Source organism: Cyprinodon tularosa, unplaced genomic scaffold (assembly GCF_016077235.1).
Source record: "Cyprinodon tularosa strain WSP-4 unplaced genomic scaffold, ASM1607723v1 ctg2, whole genome shotgun sequence".
Classification (NCBI taxonomy): Eukaryota; Metazoa; Chordata; class Actinopteri; order Cyprinodontiformes; family Cyprinodontidae; genus Cyprinodon; species Cyprinodon tularosa.
Window position 1 is genome coordinate 557294 of NW_024038733.1, and position 24118 is coordinate 581411.

At 38.3% G+C, this 24118-nt stretch overlaps 1 protein-coding gene across 4 annotated transcripts in view; it reads right to left on the reverse strand.

Moving 5' to 3' along the window:
* Positions 1 to 2359: 2359 nt before the first annotated feature.
* The window catches only part of znf574 (zinc finger protein 574), a 33856-nt gene continuing 12097 nt past the window's right edge, over positions 2360 to 24118 (reverse strand). For all 4 annotated transcript variants that reach the window (XM_038284321.1, XM_038284322.1, XM_038284324.1 and 1 more), the window contains exons 3-10: positions 21400 to 22582; positions 19626 to 19834; positions 18916 to 19095; positions 17691 to 17785; positions 12957 to 13051; positions 8373 to 8521; positions 6985 to 7272; positions 2360 to 3121 (exon numbers count right to left, since the gene is read on the reverse strand). In XM_038284321.1, coding sequence (XP_038140249.1) covers positions 2522 to 3121; positions 6985 to 7272; positions 8373 to 8521; positions 12957 to 13051; positions 17691 to 17785; positions 18916 to 19095; positions 19626 to 19834; positions 21400 to 22582 — 2799 coding nt within the window. In that variant the 3' untranslated portion in view covers positions 2360 to 2521. The remainder of the gene's footprint in view (positions 3122 to 6984; positions 7273 to 8372; positions 8522 to 12956; positions 13052 to 17690; positions 17786 to 18915; positions 19096 to 19625; positions 19835 to 21399; positions 22583 to 24118) is intronic.

The following is a 24118-nucleotide window of genomic DNA, read 5'->3' on the forward strand; positions in this document are numbered from 1 at the left end:
GTCACAAATAATTAGAACATTATCGCCGATCTGTAAACAAAGAGCAAGTCCTATTTATTCACTTACAGCGATGACAGCTTCACACTGACTGTTGCTTAATGTGGTTATTTCTTATTTTTTTGAACACCATATACTACTGTTAGAAAGACAGGTGATTTAAACCAGCACTGGTCTGGCATCATTTTTATTTGTCCAACACATTTCTGTCTGTTCCTGCAAACTCCAGCATTATTTGCGAAGTACCACAGGTCTATATATATATATATATATATATATATATATATATATATATATATATATAGATAGATATAGATAGATATAGGACAGACCAGAAGTTTGGACACACCTCATTTAAAGAGTTTTTTTTTATTTTCAGGACTATGAAACTTGAAGATTGACACTGAAGACCTCAAAACTATGAATTAACACATGTGGAATTATAAACTTAACAAAAAATTGTGAAACAACTGAAAATATGTCTTATATTCCAGGTTCTTCAAAGTAGCCACCTTTTGCTTTGATTACTGCTTCGCAAACTCTTGGCATTCTCTGGATGAGCTTCAAGATGTAGTCACCTGAATTGGTCTTCCAACAGTTTTAAAGGAGTTCCCAGAGATGCTTAGTGTTGTAGTGTCAGTGCCGCTGTGCCACCATCCAGGGTAGAGGCATTAGCTAGGTTGATGTCATCAACTTTCATTATAGTTGAGGGACTCAAGTCTGTTTCTTTCCTAGACATAGCTATGGGCTTAGCCTTGATTGTGATTAACTGTATCTGCTATTTATTTACATTAGACAAGCTCAGAGCTCATCTGCTTATCTTTTTATTATCCAGGTAGAGCCACCTATGGAGGTGGTTTACCAGTACCCTCGCTAAAATTTGAAGTCTTTATGGTTCAGTGCTTTTCGTGTGGCTGCTTCTGTCTTCTTGAACCCGTCTGCCTTGGCACAAGGACTCTCACACTGAGCCTGGTTCTGCTGAATATTTCTCTCCTCTCCAGTTGCTTCATGCCAGTTCAATGTAAACGATTTTTGCAGTCACACTACTTGTTCAATACAGGAGGAGTGAGGTCAATGACTGTATGCTATCCGCTGGATTTCCTAAGATAGAAAACTTTTAACCAGTCGGTGTGTATTATTTGATTAATTTGTGTTTGTAAAATGCCTTAAGTATGCTGTGAATTGGTAAAAATAAAACCGAATTGAAAAGATTTAATTTACAGTAAGAAATTTCTTCTGATTGGGACATAGCCCTTGCCCTCCTGTGATCCACTTAATAAAATAACAGGCAATCAGTGTTTTAAAAGCTGAGGCTTTTTATTTTTAGGAAAACAGAACATATTACAGGACAAATGTTTTACCCTACAGGCTGTACAAACACATTAGTTATGAATCAAAGAGATCATTTTACAATCTGTTTTTAAACCACTTTAAATGACTACAAGTTAGTCTCCTACACAGATCAGTGTTCACCTCATTAGTCAACATTGCTACAGAAATTGTTTTCAGCTCATGTTAAGTTATTATACAGAGAAGGACATATTTTGCTTGGCCCATGGTAAAGATGCATAAAAAAAAAAAATCTTTCAAATAAAATGGGGTAATCTCTCACAGAAACCCCATACTGAAATGTTAGCTTTAATTTAACTATATTTACTTGTATGTCCACCTTCTTTTTCTATGGATCAAAGTTCCTGTGTAGCCTTGAAGGTTCACCTCTTTCAGTTCAGCACTGCAGCAAAGAGTCGGGTCTCTCACCAGGTCGCCACAACAAGCATTTCTTTGGGGAAAAGTAGCCTTTTTCTGTCCAACTGCCAAAACCATTAACATGCTTTACTCTGAAGCAACAAAAAATGTTGGTTGGAAAAGAATAGCACTGAGCGTTGCTGTAAAAAACACTCCAAGTGGGTTTGGTGTGAGACGATGTGGGAAAACACCTCATCCCTACGAGGCAGAGAAACTGTGCTACTGTGGGCCTGATAGTTCCATTAAAAAACACAATATCAACCAAAAAGGGCTCCCTAGACACAAAATCATTTTTACTCTGGTCATCTCAATTCATGGACCTTAATCATCAAAATAGGAACAAAAAAACAAGGATAAATAAATACAAAATTAAAAACCAGTTGGCTGAGCTGAAGAAGAGAGTATCAGAGAATCTGCACTCTTGTCTAAAGTGGAAAGCAGAATGGCTACAGATCACCCTTGCCTGTTAGCTTCATGGTAATGGAACAGTTCAAGTGGTGTCTGATTGGCATTTTTACAAAGCAGGAACAGCGGGGGTGCCAGAAAATGTGCAACATGTGATTTTGGTAAGAAGCATGAGGTCTTTATCTTTCCACTGAACAGATCAAGTCAAGTTAGTTTGTTTTAAGTGCTGGATTGTGCTGCCTTTTGTTTTATGCTTTTTACAAGTTTTTACTGGGTTTACCAATAAATGTTTAAGTGAATAAAGAATCCAACAAAATTTAAGTAAATTACTCATTTTGAAACTCTTCAATTCCTAAGAGTCTTGTAGTTTCTTTTACACAGTCTCCTCCACAATGAACTCGATTGCATGTTGAGGTGACTGGCTTGTTTCCACCATAGTGATTTCACTCTCCTCCATGGCGATGGAGGGAACTGTAATAGTCTGACCTCCTAGAACAGATGAGGGCAGGATGACGACCTGTGAGGTTCCCTCTATGCCACCGAGCTGATCAGAGGGGATCATCACCGTCTCTGTGCCTTCTTCACCTTCCTGTAGCACATATATGGTCTGCACAGTGCCAGACTCCAGCTCTGTAGTGGTGGTCAGGTTGGACAGTGCCTTGGCCCCCTCCAACACCTTCTGCACGTGAGCGACCTCAGCGGCCTGCACCACCTGCTCGACTGCTTCCGGGGGAATGTCTCCATGTTGGCGCAAGTGTTTGTCCAGATTGGGACGAGAGCGGAAGGCGGCAGGGCAGTGGGGACATGGGTAAGGTTTCTCGCCACTGTGGGTGCGGGCATGCTCGGTGAGACGGGCGGCCACGCTGAAGCTCTTTCCACAGATCCAGCAGCAGAACGGCCGCAGACCAGAGTGGATCCGCTCGTGGTCCTGCAGATGGGGCAGCTGGCGGAAACGCTTCCCACAGGTGGCGCACTGGAGGGAGGATTAGAGGGAGACTTTAGTTCTAAGAGCTCTGCTATCATCTAACACACATTTATATTTTACATACCAAAGCAGTGATACTCATACAGTTTTCTTAACATGTTTGCTAAGCACCCAACCTAAAAAGATGTTATTTTCATTCTCTATAAACTAGTCGTGATTTTAAATAACCAATAGTTACTGAAGCTCTTGAAGTAAAAGGAGAGTTGGAGTAGTTCAGGATTGGGATTGAAATAATGGGACTAAAGTGGGATATTTTTCCAGCAATCAAATCAGCAATCAAATTTATTGACACACGGGTTCATTCATGTTTTAAAAAATTGCACAAATGTAATCACTAAGACAAAAAAAACAACAATCTGTTTTCAAAGATTTCAATTATAATGGAAAAAATAATAAGCTTGGCCCTAAATGTAGATATAATAGTTTGTTTGTAACCCATTAATAAACAGTTACTAAAAACATTGTTGGTTATATCTAAGCCACACAAAGGATTGATTATTTCCTGAACCCAATAACCAGGAAAATGCTTTATTAGAGCTTGTCTGACAGCATAAAGCAGACTAAAATCAACTTAAAATGTCACACTTCATGCTCTAATGTAAAGACATTAAACCACAGATCAGATACTAAGTCAACCAAATCTATCCTCCTGGAAAGTATTAGGATCTGGTTTCTAAGGATTCACAGTTTCAGTTAATTCCACTGGGAGCCTTTACCCAGAAATGAAACTGATATGAAACTGTGATGAACCCTCTTTAAAGTCACCATCCAACTAAAATCTTTCCAAAAGCATATCAACCATTCGTCCAGAAGGTGACAAGAAGAATCCGGACAAACCTAAAGCACTGCAGACTTTTCCAGCCTCAGTTTGGGTCAATTTTAATGATTCAGTACCAGGAAGAGAGCGGAAAAAAATGGTAGCCGAGTTTCACAGAGCAAAGAGAAAACTGAACTCACATTTACAAAGCAGCATACTGATAACACATTAGAAAATACGGTTGTCAAAAATATAGATACACTGAAAACTATCAATAATAATTTGACATGGGGTTGTTTATAAATTATTTTCATATTAAAAGAATAATACTTTAGACAACCTTAAAAGAGCTACATTAAAATTTTCTATTCTGCATTTATTTACACTCTTATTGAACCAGTATCTGAAATTCTGATGAGAAACAACAGTATTTTTTTATCAATAATATTTTTTGTTATGACATTTATCACCATGGTATCAAAATTGGTATTAATTATTTTCCTGGGTCTGGATTTCAAATTTGAAATAATAGTATCCAGAAAACCCTATTAGGGACATATGGAATGAGACAAAAGCCTTTTAAGCTTTAGTCACAGTCTTAGTCTTTTGGACTTAATTGCTTATTTCTTTTAGTCACAATTAAGTCAATTCATATATAAAAATTTTAGTCTAGTTTTTGTAAGATTTAAGAAAAGTTTTTTTTGTTTTTCATGTATTTTCTGCCTGGATACAAAATAAACCTTCTACAGGTGTCATCAAGTGAATTCAAAATTAAATTCAGGTATCATATCTTAAAAAACACATGTAAATGCATTTATTATGTATTTCAACATGTGTTTAAACACAAATTTATTAAATACTGTATTTTAAATATTTTACTTGATTCTTGAGCACATACCATGCTAAAATTGCTATATTTAGCAAAAGATGAGAAGAGATAACCAGCAGATATCGTTCTCCGTTAATGTAGTTTTCCCTCTTTCAGTTCCAGTTTTACTGATTCCTTTTTTTTTCACGAGGACCTCACAAATATTCAAACTGAGCAAAGATTGGGAGACCACAATGATTAAATATAAACCAGTCATAATTAGCTCTAAATATTGAGAATGAAGGTCACAGATCAAACTGAGCCATTAATGCCTGGATCACAGCAAGGATCAACCCAGTACAAAAATATAAATCTATCACAGGACAGCTCCCCATCAGGGATGATAATGAGCTCATTAGCTGCTGGGTAGTAAATAAATGAGTAGTAACAGTACAAACATGATTTTCTTAATCATAGAATGCCAACATCAGAGATTTCAGTCAAGGTCATCTCATGAGGGGACCGTCCCTGGAAACCAGGACATCTGCTCAATATATTCGTATGGCTTTTATCCTAAGCCACCAGATTATGTACATTAAAGCACATAAAACCCAACCTGGTAAACATATACTGACAAAACATAAACAAGGAGCTAAGCTTTGTTGAACACTACATTTGCTGTCCAGCCAAAATTACTTTAACTAATTAGAGCAACTAACCCAACTTTAAGTTACCAGGACCGCACCTTTCTTTTCAAACATGAACATCAAGCTAAAATAAGAAATATTTGTGTAAAGGTTCCTCATCTGAGATGTAGACTCCTCTCCAGTTATCACCTGTGCTTAAAGGCTTTTGTTGCTACAAAGTTTATTAAGTGTATATGATGATTACATTTTTTTCAAAGGGTCATGTAGCTTTGAGAGCTTTTTTATAAAAAAAAAGAAATAATTTACTGTTTGTTTTTTTCACTTCAGAAGGTTTGCAGTTATTTAAAACATGTTGATGAATGAACACAGAAAAAAGCAAAGGGTCGGTAAAGGTCTAAATAGTAGGGCTGCAACTAACGATTATTTTGCTAATCAATTAATCTGTCCATTATGTTTTCAATTAATAATTGGATAGCCAAAGATTCCTTAAAGAACATGTTTTAAGAAATGAAACCAGGCTAAACTAAAACTTTTCCACTAGAGGAGTTCTGGATGGAGCATATTGACAGACAAAATTTGTTTTTAATGTTAAATGCAAAATGTTAAGATATATCGTTTTACAATCTTGGCATAATTACTGCTCTAAGTGGGTTGCTCTGTCAGCTACAAAAATGTTTTGCAGTCTCTATTCTCGAGCGATTGCTAAATTAGTTGAAAACTATTTCAATAATAAATTGATCACAATTAATCCAATTAATTGTCTCATCCCTAATAAATACCAGTCTTTACTACACTTAAGTTTGGATAGTGGACCAAAGATTGGAAATATAAATATTTCTTCTCAATTTTCCAGACTGCTTAGGAACCCTGGTTGTTCCACCTTAATAAAGGTTCAGATTTAAGCTAACTAAAGGAATATCGTCAGTAATCAGCAGTTGCACCTTTTTCTGCCGCGCCGTGATTTGCTCCCTGTATGCTTCCACCTGAATGAGCACAATGAGCTACAACTAAATGCCTGATTAAACCTGAGGCACAACAAAAGACAGACATTCTGCTTTGCTTATATTCCCACTGGGTAACCTCAAATTGAAGCTGCAGTCTCTGACAGATTGGCCCTTCAAGTGTCTCTGAAAAATACTTCTTAATATTCTGCTTACCAGAATGCTCTACATGTTCTATGCAAATACTTGTGTTCTTCCAGGAGGCCAATATATATATATCTGATAAACAGCAAATCTACCGCTGCATATCCTCAGCCTGCAGCAATTCTGATAAATGCATCATAAAGCAAAGTCACTAAGATTAAATCATTTCTAAAACTCTGCATGCGGAGAAGGGTTTGGGTGGGTCTATAGTAGATGTCCTGCTCTGTCGTCTCTGCATCAAAGAAAGAAAAGATCCCAGAATAGCATCAGGCACAGAGGGGAGCAGACAAGCCCCAAGTCAGCCCAGTCATAAATCACAGGTACACAGGGAGGAAGGAATCACCCTCAGGACAAAAAAAAACTGCATAAATGTCTTTGGTGTAAAATGGTCACAACCTACGTGTCTGTTATCATCTCATATAGGCAGGACAAAATCTGCCTTTAAAAGCCAAGACTTTTTATGCAAGCACACACTTCTCCATGACTCCTCTCACCTCGAAGGGTCTCTCATCAGTATGTGTCCTCATGTGAACGCTGAAGGTGGAATTGTATGCAAACTCCTTGAGGCAGATTTCGCAGCGGAAGCGTGGTCGGCTTTTGGACTTGGAGAGCTTTCCCTGGAAATGGGCCAGCACGTGCTCCTCCAGGGCGCTGTTGGAGGTAAATCTGCGGCGGCAGGGCCTCACTGGGCACTTGAGCGGCGTCTGGCCCGTGTGGGATAAACGATGGAGATCGAGGCCCTCTTGGGTCATGCAGCGGTGACCGCAGAGGTCACACTCGACCTATGGGGGAAGAAGGACAGAGAGAGGACAGAATATAGAGTAATGGAGACCAACAAGCAGTGCATGTTCGAACTGAGGCACAAATATAAAAAGAGTTTAGATAAATAAAACAGATCAAACCCTGTAAAAATACCTTACCGAAACTATACATTGGTGCAGTGTATGATTTCACACAGTTATCTTCGATTGATCAAATCCTTTAATATGAGGTGTTTTTAAATAAATAAATAAACCAACTGCTGTAAAGTAAGTCTTTTTTATACTTTTTATACTTTTCTTTAACTGGATTTTGTTGAACTTCTTCCCTATAAATCATCTCTTTCAGTTTCCCTGGTTTAGTAAATGACGCGACACAGAAACCCAGTGCTACTCCATTTCTATTAGACGGGGAGATGGGTAAAAAAAAAAAAAAAAAAAAGTTAAAATACAACAATGTCAGCTCAGTTATCAAGAATGCAAAAAGAATGTCTCCATAGCAACCATCACATCCTGCCAAATGTTTGCTTTTCAGGGTGAGGGAGGTGTTTAAAAAAAAAAGAAAAGAAAAGAAAAATGTCTCTTTTATATTTTTTAATGCTGTGATGCTGTGGTAGCATCACAAATATATATATTTTTGGGAATTTGGTCAAAAACAGATTGTGCTTTTTGGCAACACCTTGATGCAACTCATACAAACTGTTGGGTCGGTGGAGGCTCCATCATGCTGTGGGCCTCCTTCTCCTCTTAAGAACATGCGACTGGTAGTGAACATTTGTGCAGTGAAAACGGGAGAAAGCAGCTAAGCAATTATAAGAAGGGTTTTGTTTGCTGAAAGATTTCTTTTAATTAATTGGGAAATGTGTAAATTTTGATTTGTCATTTTATAGTTAAAATGTGAATAAAACTAATAACATCTATAGCTTTTAAATTTGATGCCACTTTTATATGGTTTGACTGTCTGTTTGATAGATGTAAGTCTGATTTCCCTACTGGAAACAATTCACACAAAAATAACCACTTATCTGAATTTGTTAGGGCTATGACTAAATCTGACACCATACCTTCCCAAATATTATTTTCTTTGCTGAAGATATATATATAAATATTTGAAATGTTCCTACCTGTCCAGTGGAGCGACCACGGCCTTGTCCACGTCCACGGCCGGTGTTCCTGTCCTCCTCTGTGACAGGACACCGCTGCAGGTGGATGTCCAGCACTGACTGGTTGATAAACTGTGACGCGCAGTGCGGGCAGGTCACTGGCTGCTTGTCTGTAATACAAATAGGTCAGGTTTTAGACTAGGAACGTTCTCTGTCTCCAGTGTTCCAACTGCAAAACATTCAACAAATACTTTCATTCACCAATAATGTTCCGCAGGCAATTTAAAACATAACCTAAATACTCTAAAGACGTGTGTCATTAAAAATAAGTTGTAACAGCTGATCCTCGCATAGATATGTGGCTGTTAGTACACAATTATAATGGATTCATAATGAAAGAAACAACAAAACATGTGTTGAATCCAGATGTTGTCATTCTCTGTTCTGTCCCCAGTGACGCCGCAGTGACTGATCCACACTAAATATTAATTAAACACAGCACATTACCAATCTCAGATATAATTAGCTATCCTTTCATGTGTCTATCAGGCTTTTCTTTTAATCCTAAACATGTACCCATTAGCTGTAGGGTAAAGCTACAAACAACCTGCCATCTATCAACAACATCACATTAAACTCCTCTTTGTCAAACCAAACCTGAATCTAACCTTCATTCTGCAAAAAAAAGGTTGGTCTATTTTGCTTTAACCAAAAGATTCTAGTAATGAAACATTTAATAGAAAATTTTGACAAGTTTATTTACAACAATATTAGCAACACTGTTAAAACGGATACAGTCGACATTGCTTTTCAAAGACATGAGGAAGTGGTCTGCACTAGATCTGGCACGGACAGGAGCGGAGGATGTGGATTTCCACAGTTGTCAGAACCTAGATCGATACCATGCTGATTTGTACCAATCCAACCATCTCTTCCTTTTTTGTAAAAGTGAGCATATAAACATTTACAAGAAAAAAATATTTCCATTTTACTCTTTTGTTTACTTTACCTTAAATTGTACTAAATTGGAACCGAAGTCGAATAAAAACCAATTCTGATTTGGTTCTGGCATGTAAATTCACTGCTTTTCCAAGAATTTTACCAAACTTTAACCCCAATCAGTTCTTTAAAACTAATTTCACTCAACTACTGAAATCCTGTTTGAAGTCAAGCCAAACCTTTTTAATATTACTTTTCCCATTAATAAACGAGCTGGTGGTGGATTAGGTAACAAAAAACTCAAATGACAGACAAATCCAAATTTAATGAATAACCACAACTAAGTGAAAAATCCTGACATTTCTAAAACTTTTCAGGTCTAAATTTAAAATAAAAATAAAAACTTTCAGCAGCTTTAGGTTTACCAGCCATCATTTAGGTTTAGCCATCTTACTCTAAAATACTCTAAAAATAACAGGTAAACATGTAAATGTTTATTCCAGTATAGAATATAGAAGATATTCTTAAAAATAAATAAATAAAAGAAAGTAAAATAAAAGATCAAATATGCATCTTTGCAGCAATGATGTTCAGTTTTACTTTGGTATAATTTTTTTTTAAAACCACTGACTATCAGCTGGTTCAGCTCCACATGTATTATGGAATCCCTCCAAACTTGGACTGTACACCCCTGCCTTCAAAGGTTGCTCTGTCTGCTGCCAGAAGGGGGCGCACGTGTTCACCTGCCTTTATGCAGGCCTCCGATGACATAGTATGCAACTAGCAGGGCAGACGGTTTGTCCATGTTTTCATGGCGCTGAGTCAAGGTCCTATTACAGGCAGGTTTTACACATATACTTCAAAATAAGGATGTAAATTTGTTTTGTTTTTTTTATAAAGTTTCTGTAGCCATTACAGTTATTATTATTCAGCATATTGGGTTAATTCAGCTAAAGGGAGCCCAGATTTCAGTTAAAGCGACGACACGCTCATTCAAATAATTCATTTCAAAGCAAATTATTCAAATGGCAGAACAAAAAAATGCTTGATATCAAACATCACATAAAATACAATCGTCCAACTTGATAAAGAATCTCCTATTACTTTATGACTTCTAACATACAGGTGCTGGTCATAAAATTAGAATATCATGAAAAAGTAGATTGATTTCAGTAATTCCATTTAAAAAGTGAAACTTGTATATTATATTCATACATTACATACAAACTCATATATTTCAGATGTTTATTTTGTTTAATTTTGATGATTACAAATGACAACAAATGAAAATCTCAAATTCATCATATCAGAAAATTAGAATATTGTGAAAAGGTTCAAAATTGATGGCCCCTGGTGCCACACTCTAATCAGCTAATTAACTCAAACCACCTGCAAAAGCCTTTAAATGGTCTTTCAGTCTAGTTCTATAGGCTACACAATCATGGGGAAGACTGCTGACTTGACAGTTGTCCAAAAGACGACCATCGACACCTTGCACAAGGAGGGCAAGACACAAAAGGTCATCGCTAAAGAGGCTGGCTGTTCACAGAGCTCAGTGTCCAAGCACATTAATAGAGAGGCGAAGGGAAGGAAAAGATGTGGTCGAAAAAAGTGTACAAGCAAGAGAGATAACCGCACCCTGGAGAGGATTGTGAAACAAAACCCATTCAAAAATGTGGGGGAGATTCACAAAGAGTGGACTGCAGCTGGAGTGAGTGCTTCAAGAACCACCACACACAGACGTATGAAAGACATGGGTTTCTGCTGTCGCATTCCTTGTGTCAAGCCACTCTTGAACCACAGACAGCGTCAGAAGCGTCTTGCCTGGGCTAAAGAGAAACAGGACTGGACTGCTGGTGAGTGGTCCAAAGTCATGTTCTCTGATGAAAGTAAATTTTGCATTTCCTTTGGAAATCAAGGTCCCAGAGTCTGGAGGAAAAGAAGAGAGGCACTTCATCCACGTTGCTTGAAGTCCAGTGTAAAGTTTCCACAGTCAGTGATGGTTTGGGGTGCCATGTCATCTGCTGGTGTTGGTCCATTGTGTTTTCTGAGGTCCAGGGTCAACGCAGCCACATACCAGGAAGTTTTAGAGCACTTCATGCTTCCTGCAGCTGACCAACTTTTTGGAGATGCAGATTTCATTTTCCAACAGGACTTGGCACCTGCACACAGTGCCAAAGCTACCAGTACCTGGTTGAAGGACCATGGTATCCCTGTTCTTAATTGGCCAGCAAACTCTCCTGACCTTAACCCCATAGAAAATCTATGGGGTATTGTGAAGAAGAAGATGCAATACACCAGACCCAACAATCCAGAAGAGCTAAAAGCCACTATTAGAGCAACCTGGGCTATCATAACACCTGAGCAGTGCCACAGACTGATCGACTCCATGCCACGGCGCATTGCTGCAGTAATACAGGCCAAAGGAGGCCCAACTAAATACTGAGTGCTGTACATGCTCATACTTTTCATGTTCATACTTTTCAGTTGGCCAACATTTCTATAAATCCTTTGTTTTTATTGGTCTTCAGTAATATTCTAATTTTCTGATATGATGAATTTGAGATTTTCATTTGTTGTCATTTGTAATCATCAAAATTAAACAAAATAAACATCTGAAATATATGAGTTTGTATGTAATGTATGAATATAATATACAAGTTTCACTTTTTAAATGGAATTACTGAAATCAATCTACTTTTTCATGATATTCTAATTTTATGACCAGCACCTGTATAACCTTATAATACTGAAGGCTCCTCACATCCTAATTCATATGGTGATAAGTTGCAAAGCAGTGAACTACGCAGCGGTTTCTACTATTTTTCCTGCATTGATCAATTTGATGGTTAAACTAGTCGATTGGTTTCTATACAGCTGGTGTCCCAGATAGGTTTTGGCAAAGTAAACCAAACTCTCAGCGGGTCAATCTAGAAAAGCTGGCAGCAAACTGCTGGCATTGATGGTTCATCGTTATGTCCAAAGGCCATCAAGCCAATATCTCACAATCTGCTAACCATCTGCAGTGTGTATCCCATTAGCGAGCTGCACTCTGCTCCCTGCTGGGACCCCCTAATTAAACCTTTAATAAGGACAATCTCAGCTTACAGCCTTGGACTGATCAATAGATCAATCTCTCCCATCATCTTTCTCCAAGGAGACACGTCCCTCTGACCTCTGCTGGACGCTGACTCCTCGAGCTTAACTAATGAGGTTGCAGTGCCAACACCCCCCTGATTAAGATGAAGTGTCAACATGTTGACCCAGTTCATTTAGCTCCGCCCAGCTTCTCCATTCCATTTGGCATACAAATCAATTCAAAATCAGTGATTTCAGAGGAAGGACGAACACAACGCACTGCTGCGTGTAAATAAAAAAAGAATAAACCACCTACACAGTCTGATTCATTTATCAAGAGCTTTGAACTAATTGTTTGCTGTACTGATAAGAACATGATCTCTGATTGATTTCCATTACAGTGAGCTATGGGCTTTCATTCGGTTCCTCGTTATGCTCGTCACATTCTGTCAGTTTCCTATCCCTGTATTGAACTGCCAATGAAAGCCAACAATAATCAAGGTTACACAGAGGTAGACGTAAACGAAAGCTGGAATTAAAAGCAAACGTTTAAACTCAGACTGCTTCAGTTTGTCCTGGTAAGCTCACCTTGATGTATGAGAGAGTGAAGGTCCAGGTCCTTCCTGCGTTTGAAGGCCTCTCCACATTCAGGGCAAGGGAATGGATGGCTCGTATGGAGCAATCTATTGACAGAGACGGGGTATAATTCAATAGAACATCTCATATGGGGCAGATAAATACATATAAACACAACTAAAGCATGAACAGGTAGGGTTAATACGATGCTAAATGTATCTGAATTAATATCAGTCGATCTAAGACATCTTTAACAAAGGTCCTTTGAATGGAACTGGAAAAATATTAACAGATATGCTCATCTTGTTGAACTTAATAGTGAATGTTGGTTGTTTAACTGAAGCAGAGAATGATAAAGAAGCCAAGAATATTTCAGCAAGTTTCCTATCGGTGCTTCTTTAGTTAATGCATGTGTCAAAATTTATGACTTTAAAAAAAAAAAACTTTTTTTTAACCTGGCATGAGCCAGATCGATCGTTGTACTTCAATTTGAATTTTACAGCATCCTTCTGAAAACGCTCCTGTTTGCAAAAGGTAGGGACATTTATAAAATTCTTCGAGCCGATAGGGTAAATGACAGAGTGGCCCAGCCTCTCATATCGAGGTTTAAGCCAACTGTAGCAGCAGCTGTGCTGTATCACAATCTTGATTTGTTTCACAACTAGTTAAACTGAAAAGTCAAACTCTTGCCAAATCCAACAAGGAGGAATGTGCAAACGTCTTTCCCATCCACAAAGGCACAAATTGTGTCCTTTTGATAAATTGCAATAGATGGTATCCGAGCTAAAACGGACTAAACAGCGGAGTCTACAGGTGCGCTTACCGACACATCTATGGTTGTTTTGTTTCAGCCCGTTGCTTCTGGTTGACATCAAACACGTCACTGCAAACCATTTATTCAAATGGTAATGTAACATTTGGCTTCTGGTAAGATTTACTTTCAGGGGTTTGTGAATTTACAAATCTCATGACAATTCATCTTGTTTGGAAGGTAAAAACTCTTTAGACTTTTTAAAAAGCTTAAAAGTTTTTAATCAATAACAGGCAGATAAGGTTTTGAACAAAGAACCTTGAAAACAATACAACATGGCGAGGAAAGGAGCCATCTAAATGGAGGTTTCGTCACAAGATTTCTCCAGAATTGAGACGACAAACTCGAAGTTGTTGTCTCAAACTCGAAGTTCGTGACACAACAAACTAAGTATTGTTAGGTTTGTAACTCTTTAATTGCTGTGATTACGTTCTGATTCTCTAACCACTTCAATTGTCTGGCCAATAGCCGTCCTGTTTTTTCACCGTTTTCATAGAAATTGGTTTTGAGCCTGACAAATGCATATTCTGCTTTCTTATTGTAAATTTCATGAAGGTTAAATTTCATTTTGCATATTCTATTAAATTTGTTTTCATCGTGATTTTCTGCCAGTTGTTTTTCCAATTCACTTATCTGTTTTTCCAGTTTTTTGACTTTTTCTTTCCCCTCTTTTACTTTCAGGTTTGTAACTCTTACATTTGATCTACTGTTACCTACAGGACAGAAGAAATGAATATAAATATTTTCAAAAATATAAATAGATGCCATTATGGTGTACTTGTTATGCTTGACGCATGTAAAACTTGCATGGAAAATGTGCTCCAGGGGGGAGTGATCAGAACAGCAAGCTGACAACACCAAAATAACAACAACGTTATCAAAGCTTCTTAATGCCGTTCAAAAGCAGTCATTTCGTTCCAGGGGTTTTTCAACAATTTATTGATAGTGGTAGCCACGTGGAGAGTCATGGAAGCCCAGCATGATGTAATCTGGCTGTGTAGGCCTCACAGACACATCAAGCATAAACCAGGCTTTAGCAATGAGTTTCAATGTTTACTGCCACTGGTGTCCTTGAACAACCAGAGTCAATAGTCAGTAAATTGCACTTAGTTGATCCCTTTTCTGTTTTTTGTTTTTTTTATGCAGTCACACAACTACAACCATGCAATCTGGTGCCACATTTAAAAACCAAAAGGAATCTTTCAATATTTCTATAATCACTTTTATCATTATTTAAAAAAGTACTACCAAATATTGTGATAACTTTAAACTCTCAACCCCCCCCCCCCCCCCCCCCCCCCAAATAAAGGGGAAAAAAATTGAAGAATGAAGAGAGGACCGATAGAAGAAAAAGGAAAAATTTAGATTTTTTTTTTCCTACCTCCGTTCCGGTTTGGAAAATATGTCAATCAACTTCTAGATTTTCCCTGAATGAGTAGGAACCTTGTATACTGGTAGCCATTAAACCCCAGAGGTAATTAAAAGAGGAGATTATCACACCTCCAAATATAAAGACTAAATTTCCAAATTACACACCTGTATAAATCTGTGATAGAAATCACAGTTTGCTTTTCACTGCCTCGCTACATTTGTGGGAGGATTAGCAGCATGTGTGTACTTAGCAGTACTCCAGTTTAAATAAAGGCATTAGCTGAGTGTATAGCAGCTAAAGATAAAAGAACAGCAATAAACTGGGAGGAGCTACGGTCAGGACATGAAAGACTATATTTATCCATTGCATAAGTATAGCGAGTATAGCCTTAGGGGAGGAGAACAGTGTAAGGATGTATTCACCTAACGCAGCATTAAGGCTGCGTTCATAGTGTGAAGGACCAACAAATGCTGCTGTTACACCAGTTTCCCCTAAACAGAACAAACGTAGGAGGATGTTTTAAGTTTTAGAGCATTTATCCTGACTTCAAAAGAGCATCCTTTTTCACTACATACACATAAATACGTCCCTGTTAATTCATACTATATTAGGTACGTTTCATCATAGATGCACTGAACCAAACTGTAAAAATAAAGCACTAAAGGTGAAAGCAAGGTCAGTGCAGGAAACCAGAAAGTTTCTCTCGCCTGTTAAAAAGACAATAAAATCAATATCAGGGAGAACTGACCTCAGAGGCACCTGGAGGATAACCTATTTCAGACAAGACATTGTTCCACCTTTTAATCATGTGTTTTTGTCTTTTAATCAATCACTGTATTTCTTTGAACCAAATATGGAAATCCTACAACATTAAAAATGTAAAATGGTTACTTTCCCTTTCATTACAAGAAAGAGGACATTAGGAAAGGCAGTAAGTCCAACCAGAGATGGAGCAGTATGGCACATAAAATAAATCAATCAGACAAGGGCATACTGAAAATGTAAACATTAACCTTAATAAGGATTAAATAAAGTGCTGCACATAGAATTCATGCATTTTTCAATTATTTTTCCACAGCAAGTGCAAACTTTTAGGTTTGTTGCATTGATGAATGCTTTAGTCAAGTCTGGCAGTTCTGTAGTGCTGGATTTTGTTTTGATGTATTAGGATGAATGAGAGTGGGGAAAAACAAAGCTTCCACTTGAATTTGCCTAAAAACCTTTTATAAATTATGCATAATTTCATCATCCTCCTGAAAAAGCATTACTTTTTCCCTTGTCTCTCACATGAAATCAACATGAAATACATGGTTCACGTGATACGAATTATTTTGTAAGACACTGCATATTCCTAGAGATTCCATTAATCTGATAGCATTAAGAGAATATTCAATTATAAATTTTCCATTTTCCTAATTAAATTTCTAGATGTGATCTCAAGGCCCTCCTCTGAATGTGTATCAATCCTCAGCTGGGTCCTGAGCACTGGGAACCACTGCAGCACCGGGTCGTCCTTGGATATCATTGATAAAAGGGGAAACCATTAAAAAAGTATTAAACAGGGAAACCAAATGAACCATCTGTCCTTCGCTGTTCATCACAGACTTGTTTCTGCTAATCAGATCAATGTGATACAGGCCAGTTGGTAAAAATCAAGTCCTGCCAAACCCATTTTGGAGATGAATAAAAAAAATAAAAAAAAACCTCTTTCATCAAGAACATCCTTTAAAGTCTTTCACATGTGATTAAGGCAAAGCGCACATACACTAATCTCTCTGCTAAAAGTGTGTATGCATGAGGCTGCAATACATATGTATTTGACTCCATAAGGAGCCAGGATTAGCCCAGATTATTTACTTGAGGCAAGTCAAAAGATATACAGTATTTGGTCCAGAGAATCAAAGTCCTGATGCTTTCTTTGAAAGATCAGACAGACTATTATATTTTACTGTGAAATGGGTCTTTTTTTGCTTTGGAAGTGAGAGCAAAGATAAGAAATAAAAAATGGGAAGCTTTTATGTTAGCTTTTTTTAATGTTTATGGCTTCCAAGATAATTAGATGAATGATTAATCATTTAAGAGCCAAAGCTAATGTATCATTTCCCAGCAGTTGTTTCAATAAGATCATCATCTTGCAAAAAAGTGTGTTTCATTTCTCCTATATTTGTATTACAAACACATAGAGTAATGTTGATATTCTCAACACATTTCAGCAAGGAAGGATATGACCAAGCTTGTCCACCTTCCTATACTGTTATCATTACCATCTTAATTTACTCGGCCTCTAGCTGTCAATCGCATGCAGGCTCAGGCTCAAAGGCACCCAGACATCTGCATCTCTGCTGCTCAGCTTAAAGGTCTAGCACAGCATTCGGACACTGCTCGGTTCGCACAGCCCATCGACAGGAGGTGAGGTTATCTAAATCCTGTGCTTGCTCTATAATTTTAAATGTAAACAGACATCTAAGAATGATTGAATACCGCAATCCACATGACATGGTGTAGTTATTTCTACCAATGGCAGCAGATATCCAGTGAGAATAATACTAGAAGAGGTTATTACCTGTGATCATTAAGCTGTTCTTCAGTGCTGAAGTGTGATGGACAGTGTGGACAAGGAAAGAGAGAAGCAAATCCATCAGCGTCCACGTTACATGCCTGCTTTGACAAACACAAAAAGTCCAAATCGATAAGAAAAACAATTTCCAAACGTGTTATCGTGGTAAAGAATAGATTTGAAATTGTTTTCTGAATAAAACGAATGCATCTGCTGGAACTATAGTGCTTTGGAAAAGTATAGATAGCACAACCTTTTCATATATTGTCATGTTGGGGGAAAAAAAACACAATTGAATGCATTTTATGTGACAAAATCAAAGCAAGTTTCAATGTGTCATGATGTGAAAATGTGGAAGAAAAGAAAACGTGGTTTTCTATTCGAAAAAAACAAAACAAAAACACAATCACTTCAAAGAAGCGACCTTCTTTTATATTCAGCCTCTTTTTCTTTGAGGAAGCAAAATACAATCTACAATTATCACCAAATTAAGTCAACATGCCTGTAAATAAATATTATATTTATTCAATGAAGGAAATGATTAAACTGGGAGTCAAAGGTCCATGGTAACTCTGGGGGATGTGCAGAGATCTACAGCTCAGTTAGAGCTATTATCCACAATTAACATCAAAATAAACCTTTTCTGGCGTAGGTGCAAAGCACTATGTGTACAAGAAAATTAACATTGCAGGCACCTCTTAAAAGATAATTTCCATAGCGAAACAAGGTGGTGGCAGCATCATGCTGAGAGGATGCTATTCTCCATTGAGAAAGTAAGACAGGAAGATTTAAACGTGGAGGAATACATTTGTTTACCAGAAGATCAGCCCCCCTTGGTATACAAAGAGGGCCAAGATCAAATTATTTTATAAACTAGTTAAAATCCAATTTTATGTTACAAGATTTAAACATTGATGTTTCTAAACATTTAATCTAAGAAGGAGCTATTTTACAAAAAAAGAAGCAATTGGGAATAACTTCTGAAAGTTATTACGGTATTTCAGTAAGCTAAATACAATTTTAATCGATGCAGAACACCTAGTTATAATATCCAGAATTATTAACTGCCATTTGTTTGTCTATCACAAAAATCCTAATAAAATACAATTTGTATTTGTGACATAACTGAATGTTCAAAACATTGAGGGGTATGGATTACTTTTGCAGAGCACTGTAGTTTAAGCTTTAGCATGCCAGGACTGATTTGATGAGGGGAGAAGGGAAACTTTACTGGTTTGCGGCCTCTCTTGCGCGGAGGTTCCGTCGACGTGTGAATGAGTTGGTGTCTTTTCAGGGTGGTTGCCTGCGAGAAGCTTTTCCCACAAACGTCGCAGCAGAAGGGCTTGTTGCCCGTGTGGTTCATGCTGTGTCGCAGCAGGCTCTGGGAATTGGTGAAGGACTTTGTGCACACCTTTACAACAACAACAACAGAGGATTAGTGATATGTACATGATTATGGGAGTTTTAATTACCTTTTGGGTAACAAAGATACATCTGTGTAACTGAATGCAATAACTGAAAGGCTGTCTGGACACATTACTATAGATATTTTTCACAATAGAGCTAATAAAATTGTGGAGAATTTTTTATTTTGATGAAATCATGTCACCCTCAATAAAATCCTCCACAAATGTGTATGGGCTTTTTATGTTACCGTTATAAAATCAGTATTTTATCCACGGATGCCCACACCTGACAGACTGCATAGGTGTATGCTTAATCAAAATCTAATTTTCAAAACATTTCCTGTTGTTCAAAGACACCGGGGGAGCTGTCAGATTTAATGAGCCCGGAGGCTCAAGCTGTGTCATCCTCCTCACTTAGAAGTATTACATCATCTCATCAAAGTCAGCCTCACGACCTAAATGATCTTTACATCAAAGCAAATTATCCCTGAGATTCAGGGAAAGGGACACTTTGATTAGAGCTTCTGACTGGCACCTTGCACGTGAAGAGCTTCTCTCCGGTGTGGCTGTAGACGTGGGTGCGGAGGAAGACGCGCCGAGTGAAGGTTTTGCCGCAGTAAGGGCAAACATGGGGCAGCGGTGTTCTGGCCCAGTCTTGCAGCAACTTGGCAGGTGGAGGTTGGTTCGTGTTGTTCACGTCAGCTGCAGCGCTGCCCTCAGAGTCATCTTTGGCCGCTTTGTTTCCTGATCACATAAATCAAGAGTTATTAGGGAAAACTCCTGCAGGAAGACAGCGCCAAACAAAGTATTCATAGACTGCCAACTGTTTAGTGATGCTACGTTCACAAACTTTAATGCATCATATGGTGTTAAGCTTCATAGCTGTAAAAGTTTGAGAGAAAAAAAAATTGTTTTAAAAAGGTTTTTCTGATTAAAATCCAAAAAAGTGAGCCATGTACTGGCATTCAGACCCCCTCAATGTGATAGCGTTGGATAAAATCCAGTCTAGGCAAACAATGTATCTATTAACAATGAAGCCAAGATGATAAAGCTAACTACAGAGAAGGAACTGAGATTTACAGATTATGCGAATTCATCCGACTCTGCAAGCTCTGATGCAGTGCTTGTAGAGAGGCTCCAATAAGGCATAGGTGAGCAGATCCTGATCAGTGTAGGATTATGCCGCATTTTTCCAGTGTAAAAAAACAAATAGAAACAATGGCCCACATTTGAGTGAGTCAGATTATGAAAAATCTATAAAGTATATATTTGTTTAACAGTTGGAGGTCAAGAAAGCAAAGTCACTATCATAGAGCCCCACTGGCTGTTAACCAAATATAAAGCGACATCCAACTTCCAACAGGTAGGATTATAATGAAGTCTCTATAAAATATAATGCCAAGTATTTTTAAAGCAAACTCTGCAACGCTAAAGACTTTGGAACGGCTTATATCGGGATGAGCCCAATAAAAAGTTGTTCTTAAAGAGAGTTTCTAAGGTTTGTCCTAATTTAAAAAAGTAGTGAGTGCAACAAGCTTTGCCCATAACACATTGTCCATTATTGTTTTTAGACCTAAAAGAGGATGGCTATTTTCCTTTCCTGTCCTTCTGACGTCTTTAAGTACACCGTTTGTTAAAATGCTTTATTAATTGTTTATAAACAAGTGTGGTGAAACCGTGGTGGTATACTTCGCGAGTCAGAGATTTAACTTTGCATATTTGAAGGTAAACATGTACCACGGCCTCGTATGACCAGGTTTTCCTTCAGATTGGACAATAAATTGTGTCCAGGCCTATATCCATGCAGGCTCGATCATGGTCATTATGGAAGAATGTCAAGAAGAAAACATTGCAGCATTTTAAGGATGTGACAGTGCCAAACTGTGGGGATGCTATTCTATAGTAGCAGGATTCTCACCAGGATTTTTGAGTATAAAGGTTAGGGGGATTGGTGGTGTGCACAGAATGTTACTAAAGAGAAAAAAGTTTTTGCTAATTCAGGAAGGGCCTTGTTGTTGGGGCATAGAACCACCTTTGGATAAAGATAGCAGAATCGCTGAACCTGCTTTAGCCTTTCCCATTAAACAAAGATTAGAGGCATAACCAAAAAAGGAAAAAGTGAATACAGAAAGTCTTGACTAAAGCAGGATAAGGGGTTGAAATGCACAAATGCATTACACAAAAAAAGAATTTTTTTATATATATATATATCTATTCTGATAATATTTCACTATCCCTAACTCTTTCAGACAAACTGAAGGTTTAAAAATAAAGATATGAAGAAGTCTGTAAGAATAATTTCCTCTCACCTTGTTGGGCGTTAGCACTAACAATCCTAAATGAAGGCCGACCTCTCTTAGGTAGGGGGGACCCAGATTCTCCAGCAGGGGGGGAAAGCCGTTTCTTTGAGCTTTGTGCGCCACCCTCAGACGTGGCGTTGGCTGATCCATCACTTATTTCGACCTCATGAGCCGCCGCGTTCATTGTGGTGGAACGATGCTGACGCCAGTGGTACAGAAAATGAGTTGTGTTCATGAACTCCTCCCCACAGTGGGAGCAAGTATGAAGAGGTGCAGTGAGGCTGTGCTTTTCCTTACGATGTGAAGCAAGGCTTATACCATCTTTGAAACCCTGGGCACACTGGGAGCAGAAGAAATGCTCAGGCTGTGTGAATGTGGGTTTCACAGAGCTAGAGGAAGAAGCTGAATCCTGAGTATTGCTCCCGTTGTTGAGGGTGTAAACCGCTGCTTTGACCTCAGGGGCCGCCGCCACCGTTTCCTCACCCTTCTGCCTGTGCTGTTTTCGGTGATAGAGGAAAAGCGTGGTGTTTAAGAAGCTTTCTCCACATACAGAGCAGCGGTGCAGAGCTTCCTCAAAGCCGTGCTGGGTCTTGCGGTGGGACACCAGCTCAGACACCAGACCAAAACACAAGCCACAATCCACACACAGCAACACCGGCTCAGGCTTTGGCTTTTTGGTTACCCCTCTCCTCCTTGGAGATGAATCATCTGAAGCAGGCACCTCAGCAGCAACACCATCTGAAGTCTGAGCTGAGGAGGCCTCTGCAGCCTTCATCTCAGCTGCCTCTGCAGCAATTCCCTCTTCTAATGATTTAAGGGCCTGGCTGCTTTCACTGTTTGAGACGGAAGCATCATCTGTATTAATTGAGGCAGCCTGGTTGTCAGCTGTGGAGATCTCTGGCTCCACCTGTGACTCCAACGCGGCCTTCAAGGCAGCTTGCTCACAGCTCCCTTCTCTGCGATGCTTCTGCCACTCTTCAAGGCTCTTGAAAAGTTTATCACAATCCCCACACTGGTAGAGGATTCTGGGCTGGTCTGTTTGTTGCCTTTCAGCTTCCGCACCATCTTCAAGTTCTTTCTTAATGTTGTGCACGGGGGAATGAAGTGAGTCACCCTCCGTCTGAGGAGCATCGCTCTCTGGTCTATCGCTTTGTTGGATCGTAGCGGCCCTGGAGATGTTTATTACATGTTGCTAAAGAAAAAAGGGGAGAGAAGACAGTTTTATTATTTTCAATGTTTACATGACCTTTCCCTTAAGAAAATTACATGGGCAGAAGGATCCATTAGCATTTCTGTAAATCAAATCTACCCTATAGCGTTAATCTCATATCTGCTTTTTTCCAAGTGGATGAAAAATGGCCGTTCATTGTTGGGAAACGCGGGGGAAAATGGGCCAGCATACTTAGAACCAAGGTTCCTAAGAGTTGTTCAGGTACAGCCTCAGCATGAACGACATAATGCTGAAGAGCCATCAAGGTCAAACACGTCACTGGATCAGGTTTCAAATTTGCTCCTACCCACTTGTATAACAAGAAAAAGAACATGGGGGTCAAGTCTAAAGAAATTTGGAGCTCCTTCAATCACTCTAGCCTCACATGACTCACAGTCTAATGATAAGTTGGTTGAGGTGGCATTCAGATATGAGTCATAAAAACCCCTTTCTAGAAAAAAGCTCCCCTATTGTAACCACATCTCAAAATTAAAATGCATTTTACTCTAAAAGATTATTCACTCCATGTAAAAATGAATGTGAATCACAAGCTGTACCCTCTAACACGTATTTATACTCAACAGTACCACTACTCACAGTATAGAACAATATCCATGCTAGGCTAAAGCCTTATGAAATTAACCTTTATTGGTTCTGTTTCGCTGAAATGTATTGCAGTTGTTACCTGGGATACTCTTCAAGTAAAGTGAATACAGCCGCTGTTGGAGTCACTAATTACTGCAAAGCAAGTAATTAAGCAGGAAGCCAAGCGGGGAAAAAATGCAAAAGCAAATGTGGATTGCAAACTGCCTGCTGCGCCATTAGACAGCAACGAAATCCTCCAAGCGTGTGCCTTGCTTTTATAAAGTATGCATCACCAGATCAGACAATAGAAAGATATTAAAACTGGTATACTTAAGATTTTATTTCACATTTTGTTTATGTTACAGAGGACTGCAAACTGGCACATAATTGTTAAGTACAAAAATAAAATAAAATAAAAAACATTTTTAATGCAACTTGGGGAGAAAAACAAAAAATTTTGTTTGTAGTCAGTTACGATATCAAAATTATATATTAAAAAAAATCCAAACAGTTTGTATTCCTAGATGAAAAACCTTTTTGTCCATTAATATGCTCCATCCAGTAGTCCTCAAAGGCCAGCTTTAGCTTCACTAGGTTTTATTTTTTGTAAAATCTCCTTTAGGGAACCTTTTGCTATGCAACTATCAATTAAAAAAAAAAAAAAAGAGAAATCAACAGACTAATCGATTAGCAAAAAAGTCATTAGTTGCAACTCTACATGAATTTACAGGTTTTGCTAAAGTTTCTCGATTACATTAGAAGAAAAAAACCTTTGATCTAAACCCTTCAATAGTCTGTATGCTAATGGAGGCTGTTCTGTTGGTAGGTATTCTCCTGCTATAGCCTTGATTCTTAATAGATTTCATCTTCCTACTTAAGAAAACAGCAGTCACACAGCATGATATATCCACCACTGTGTCTAAGTATAAGGAT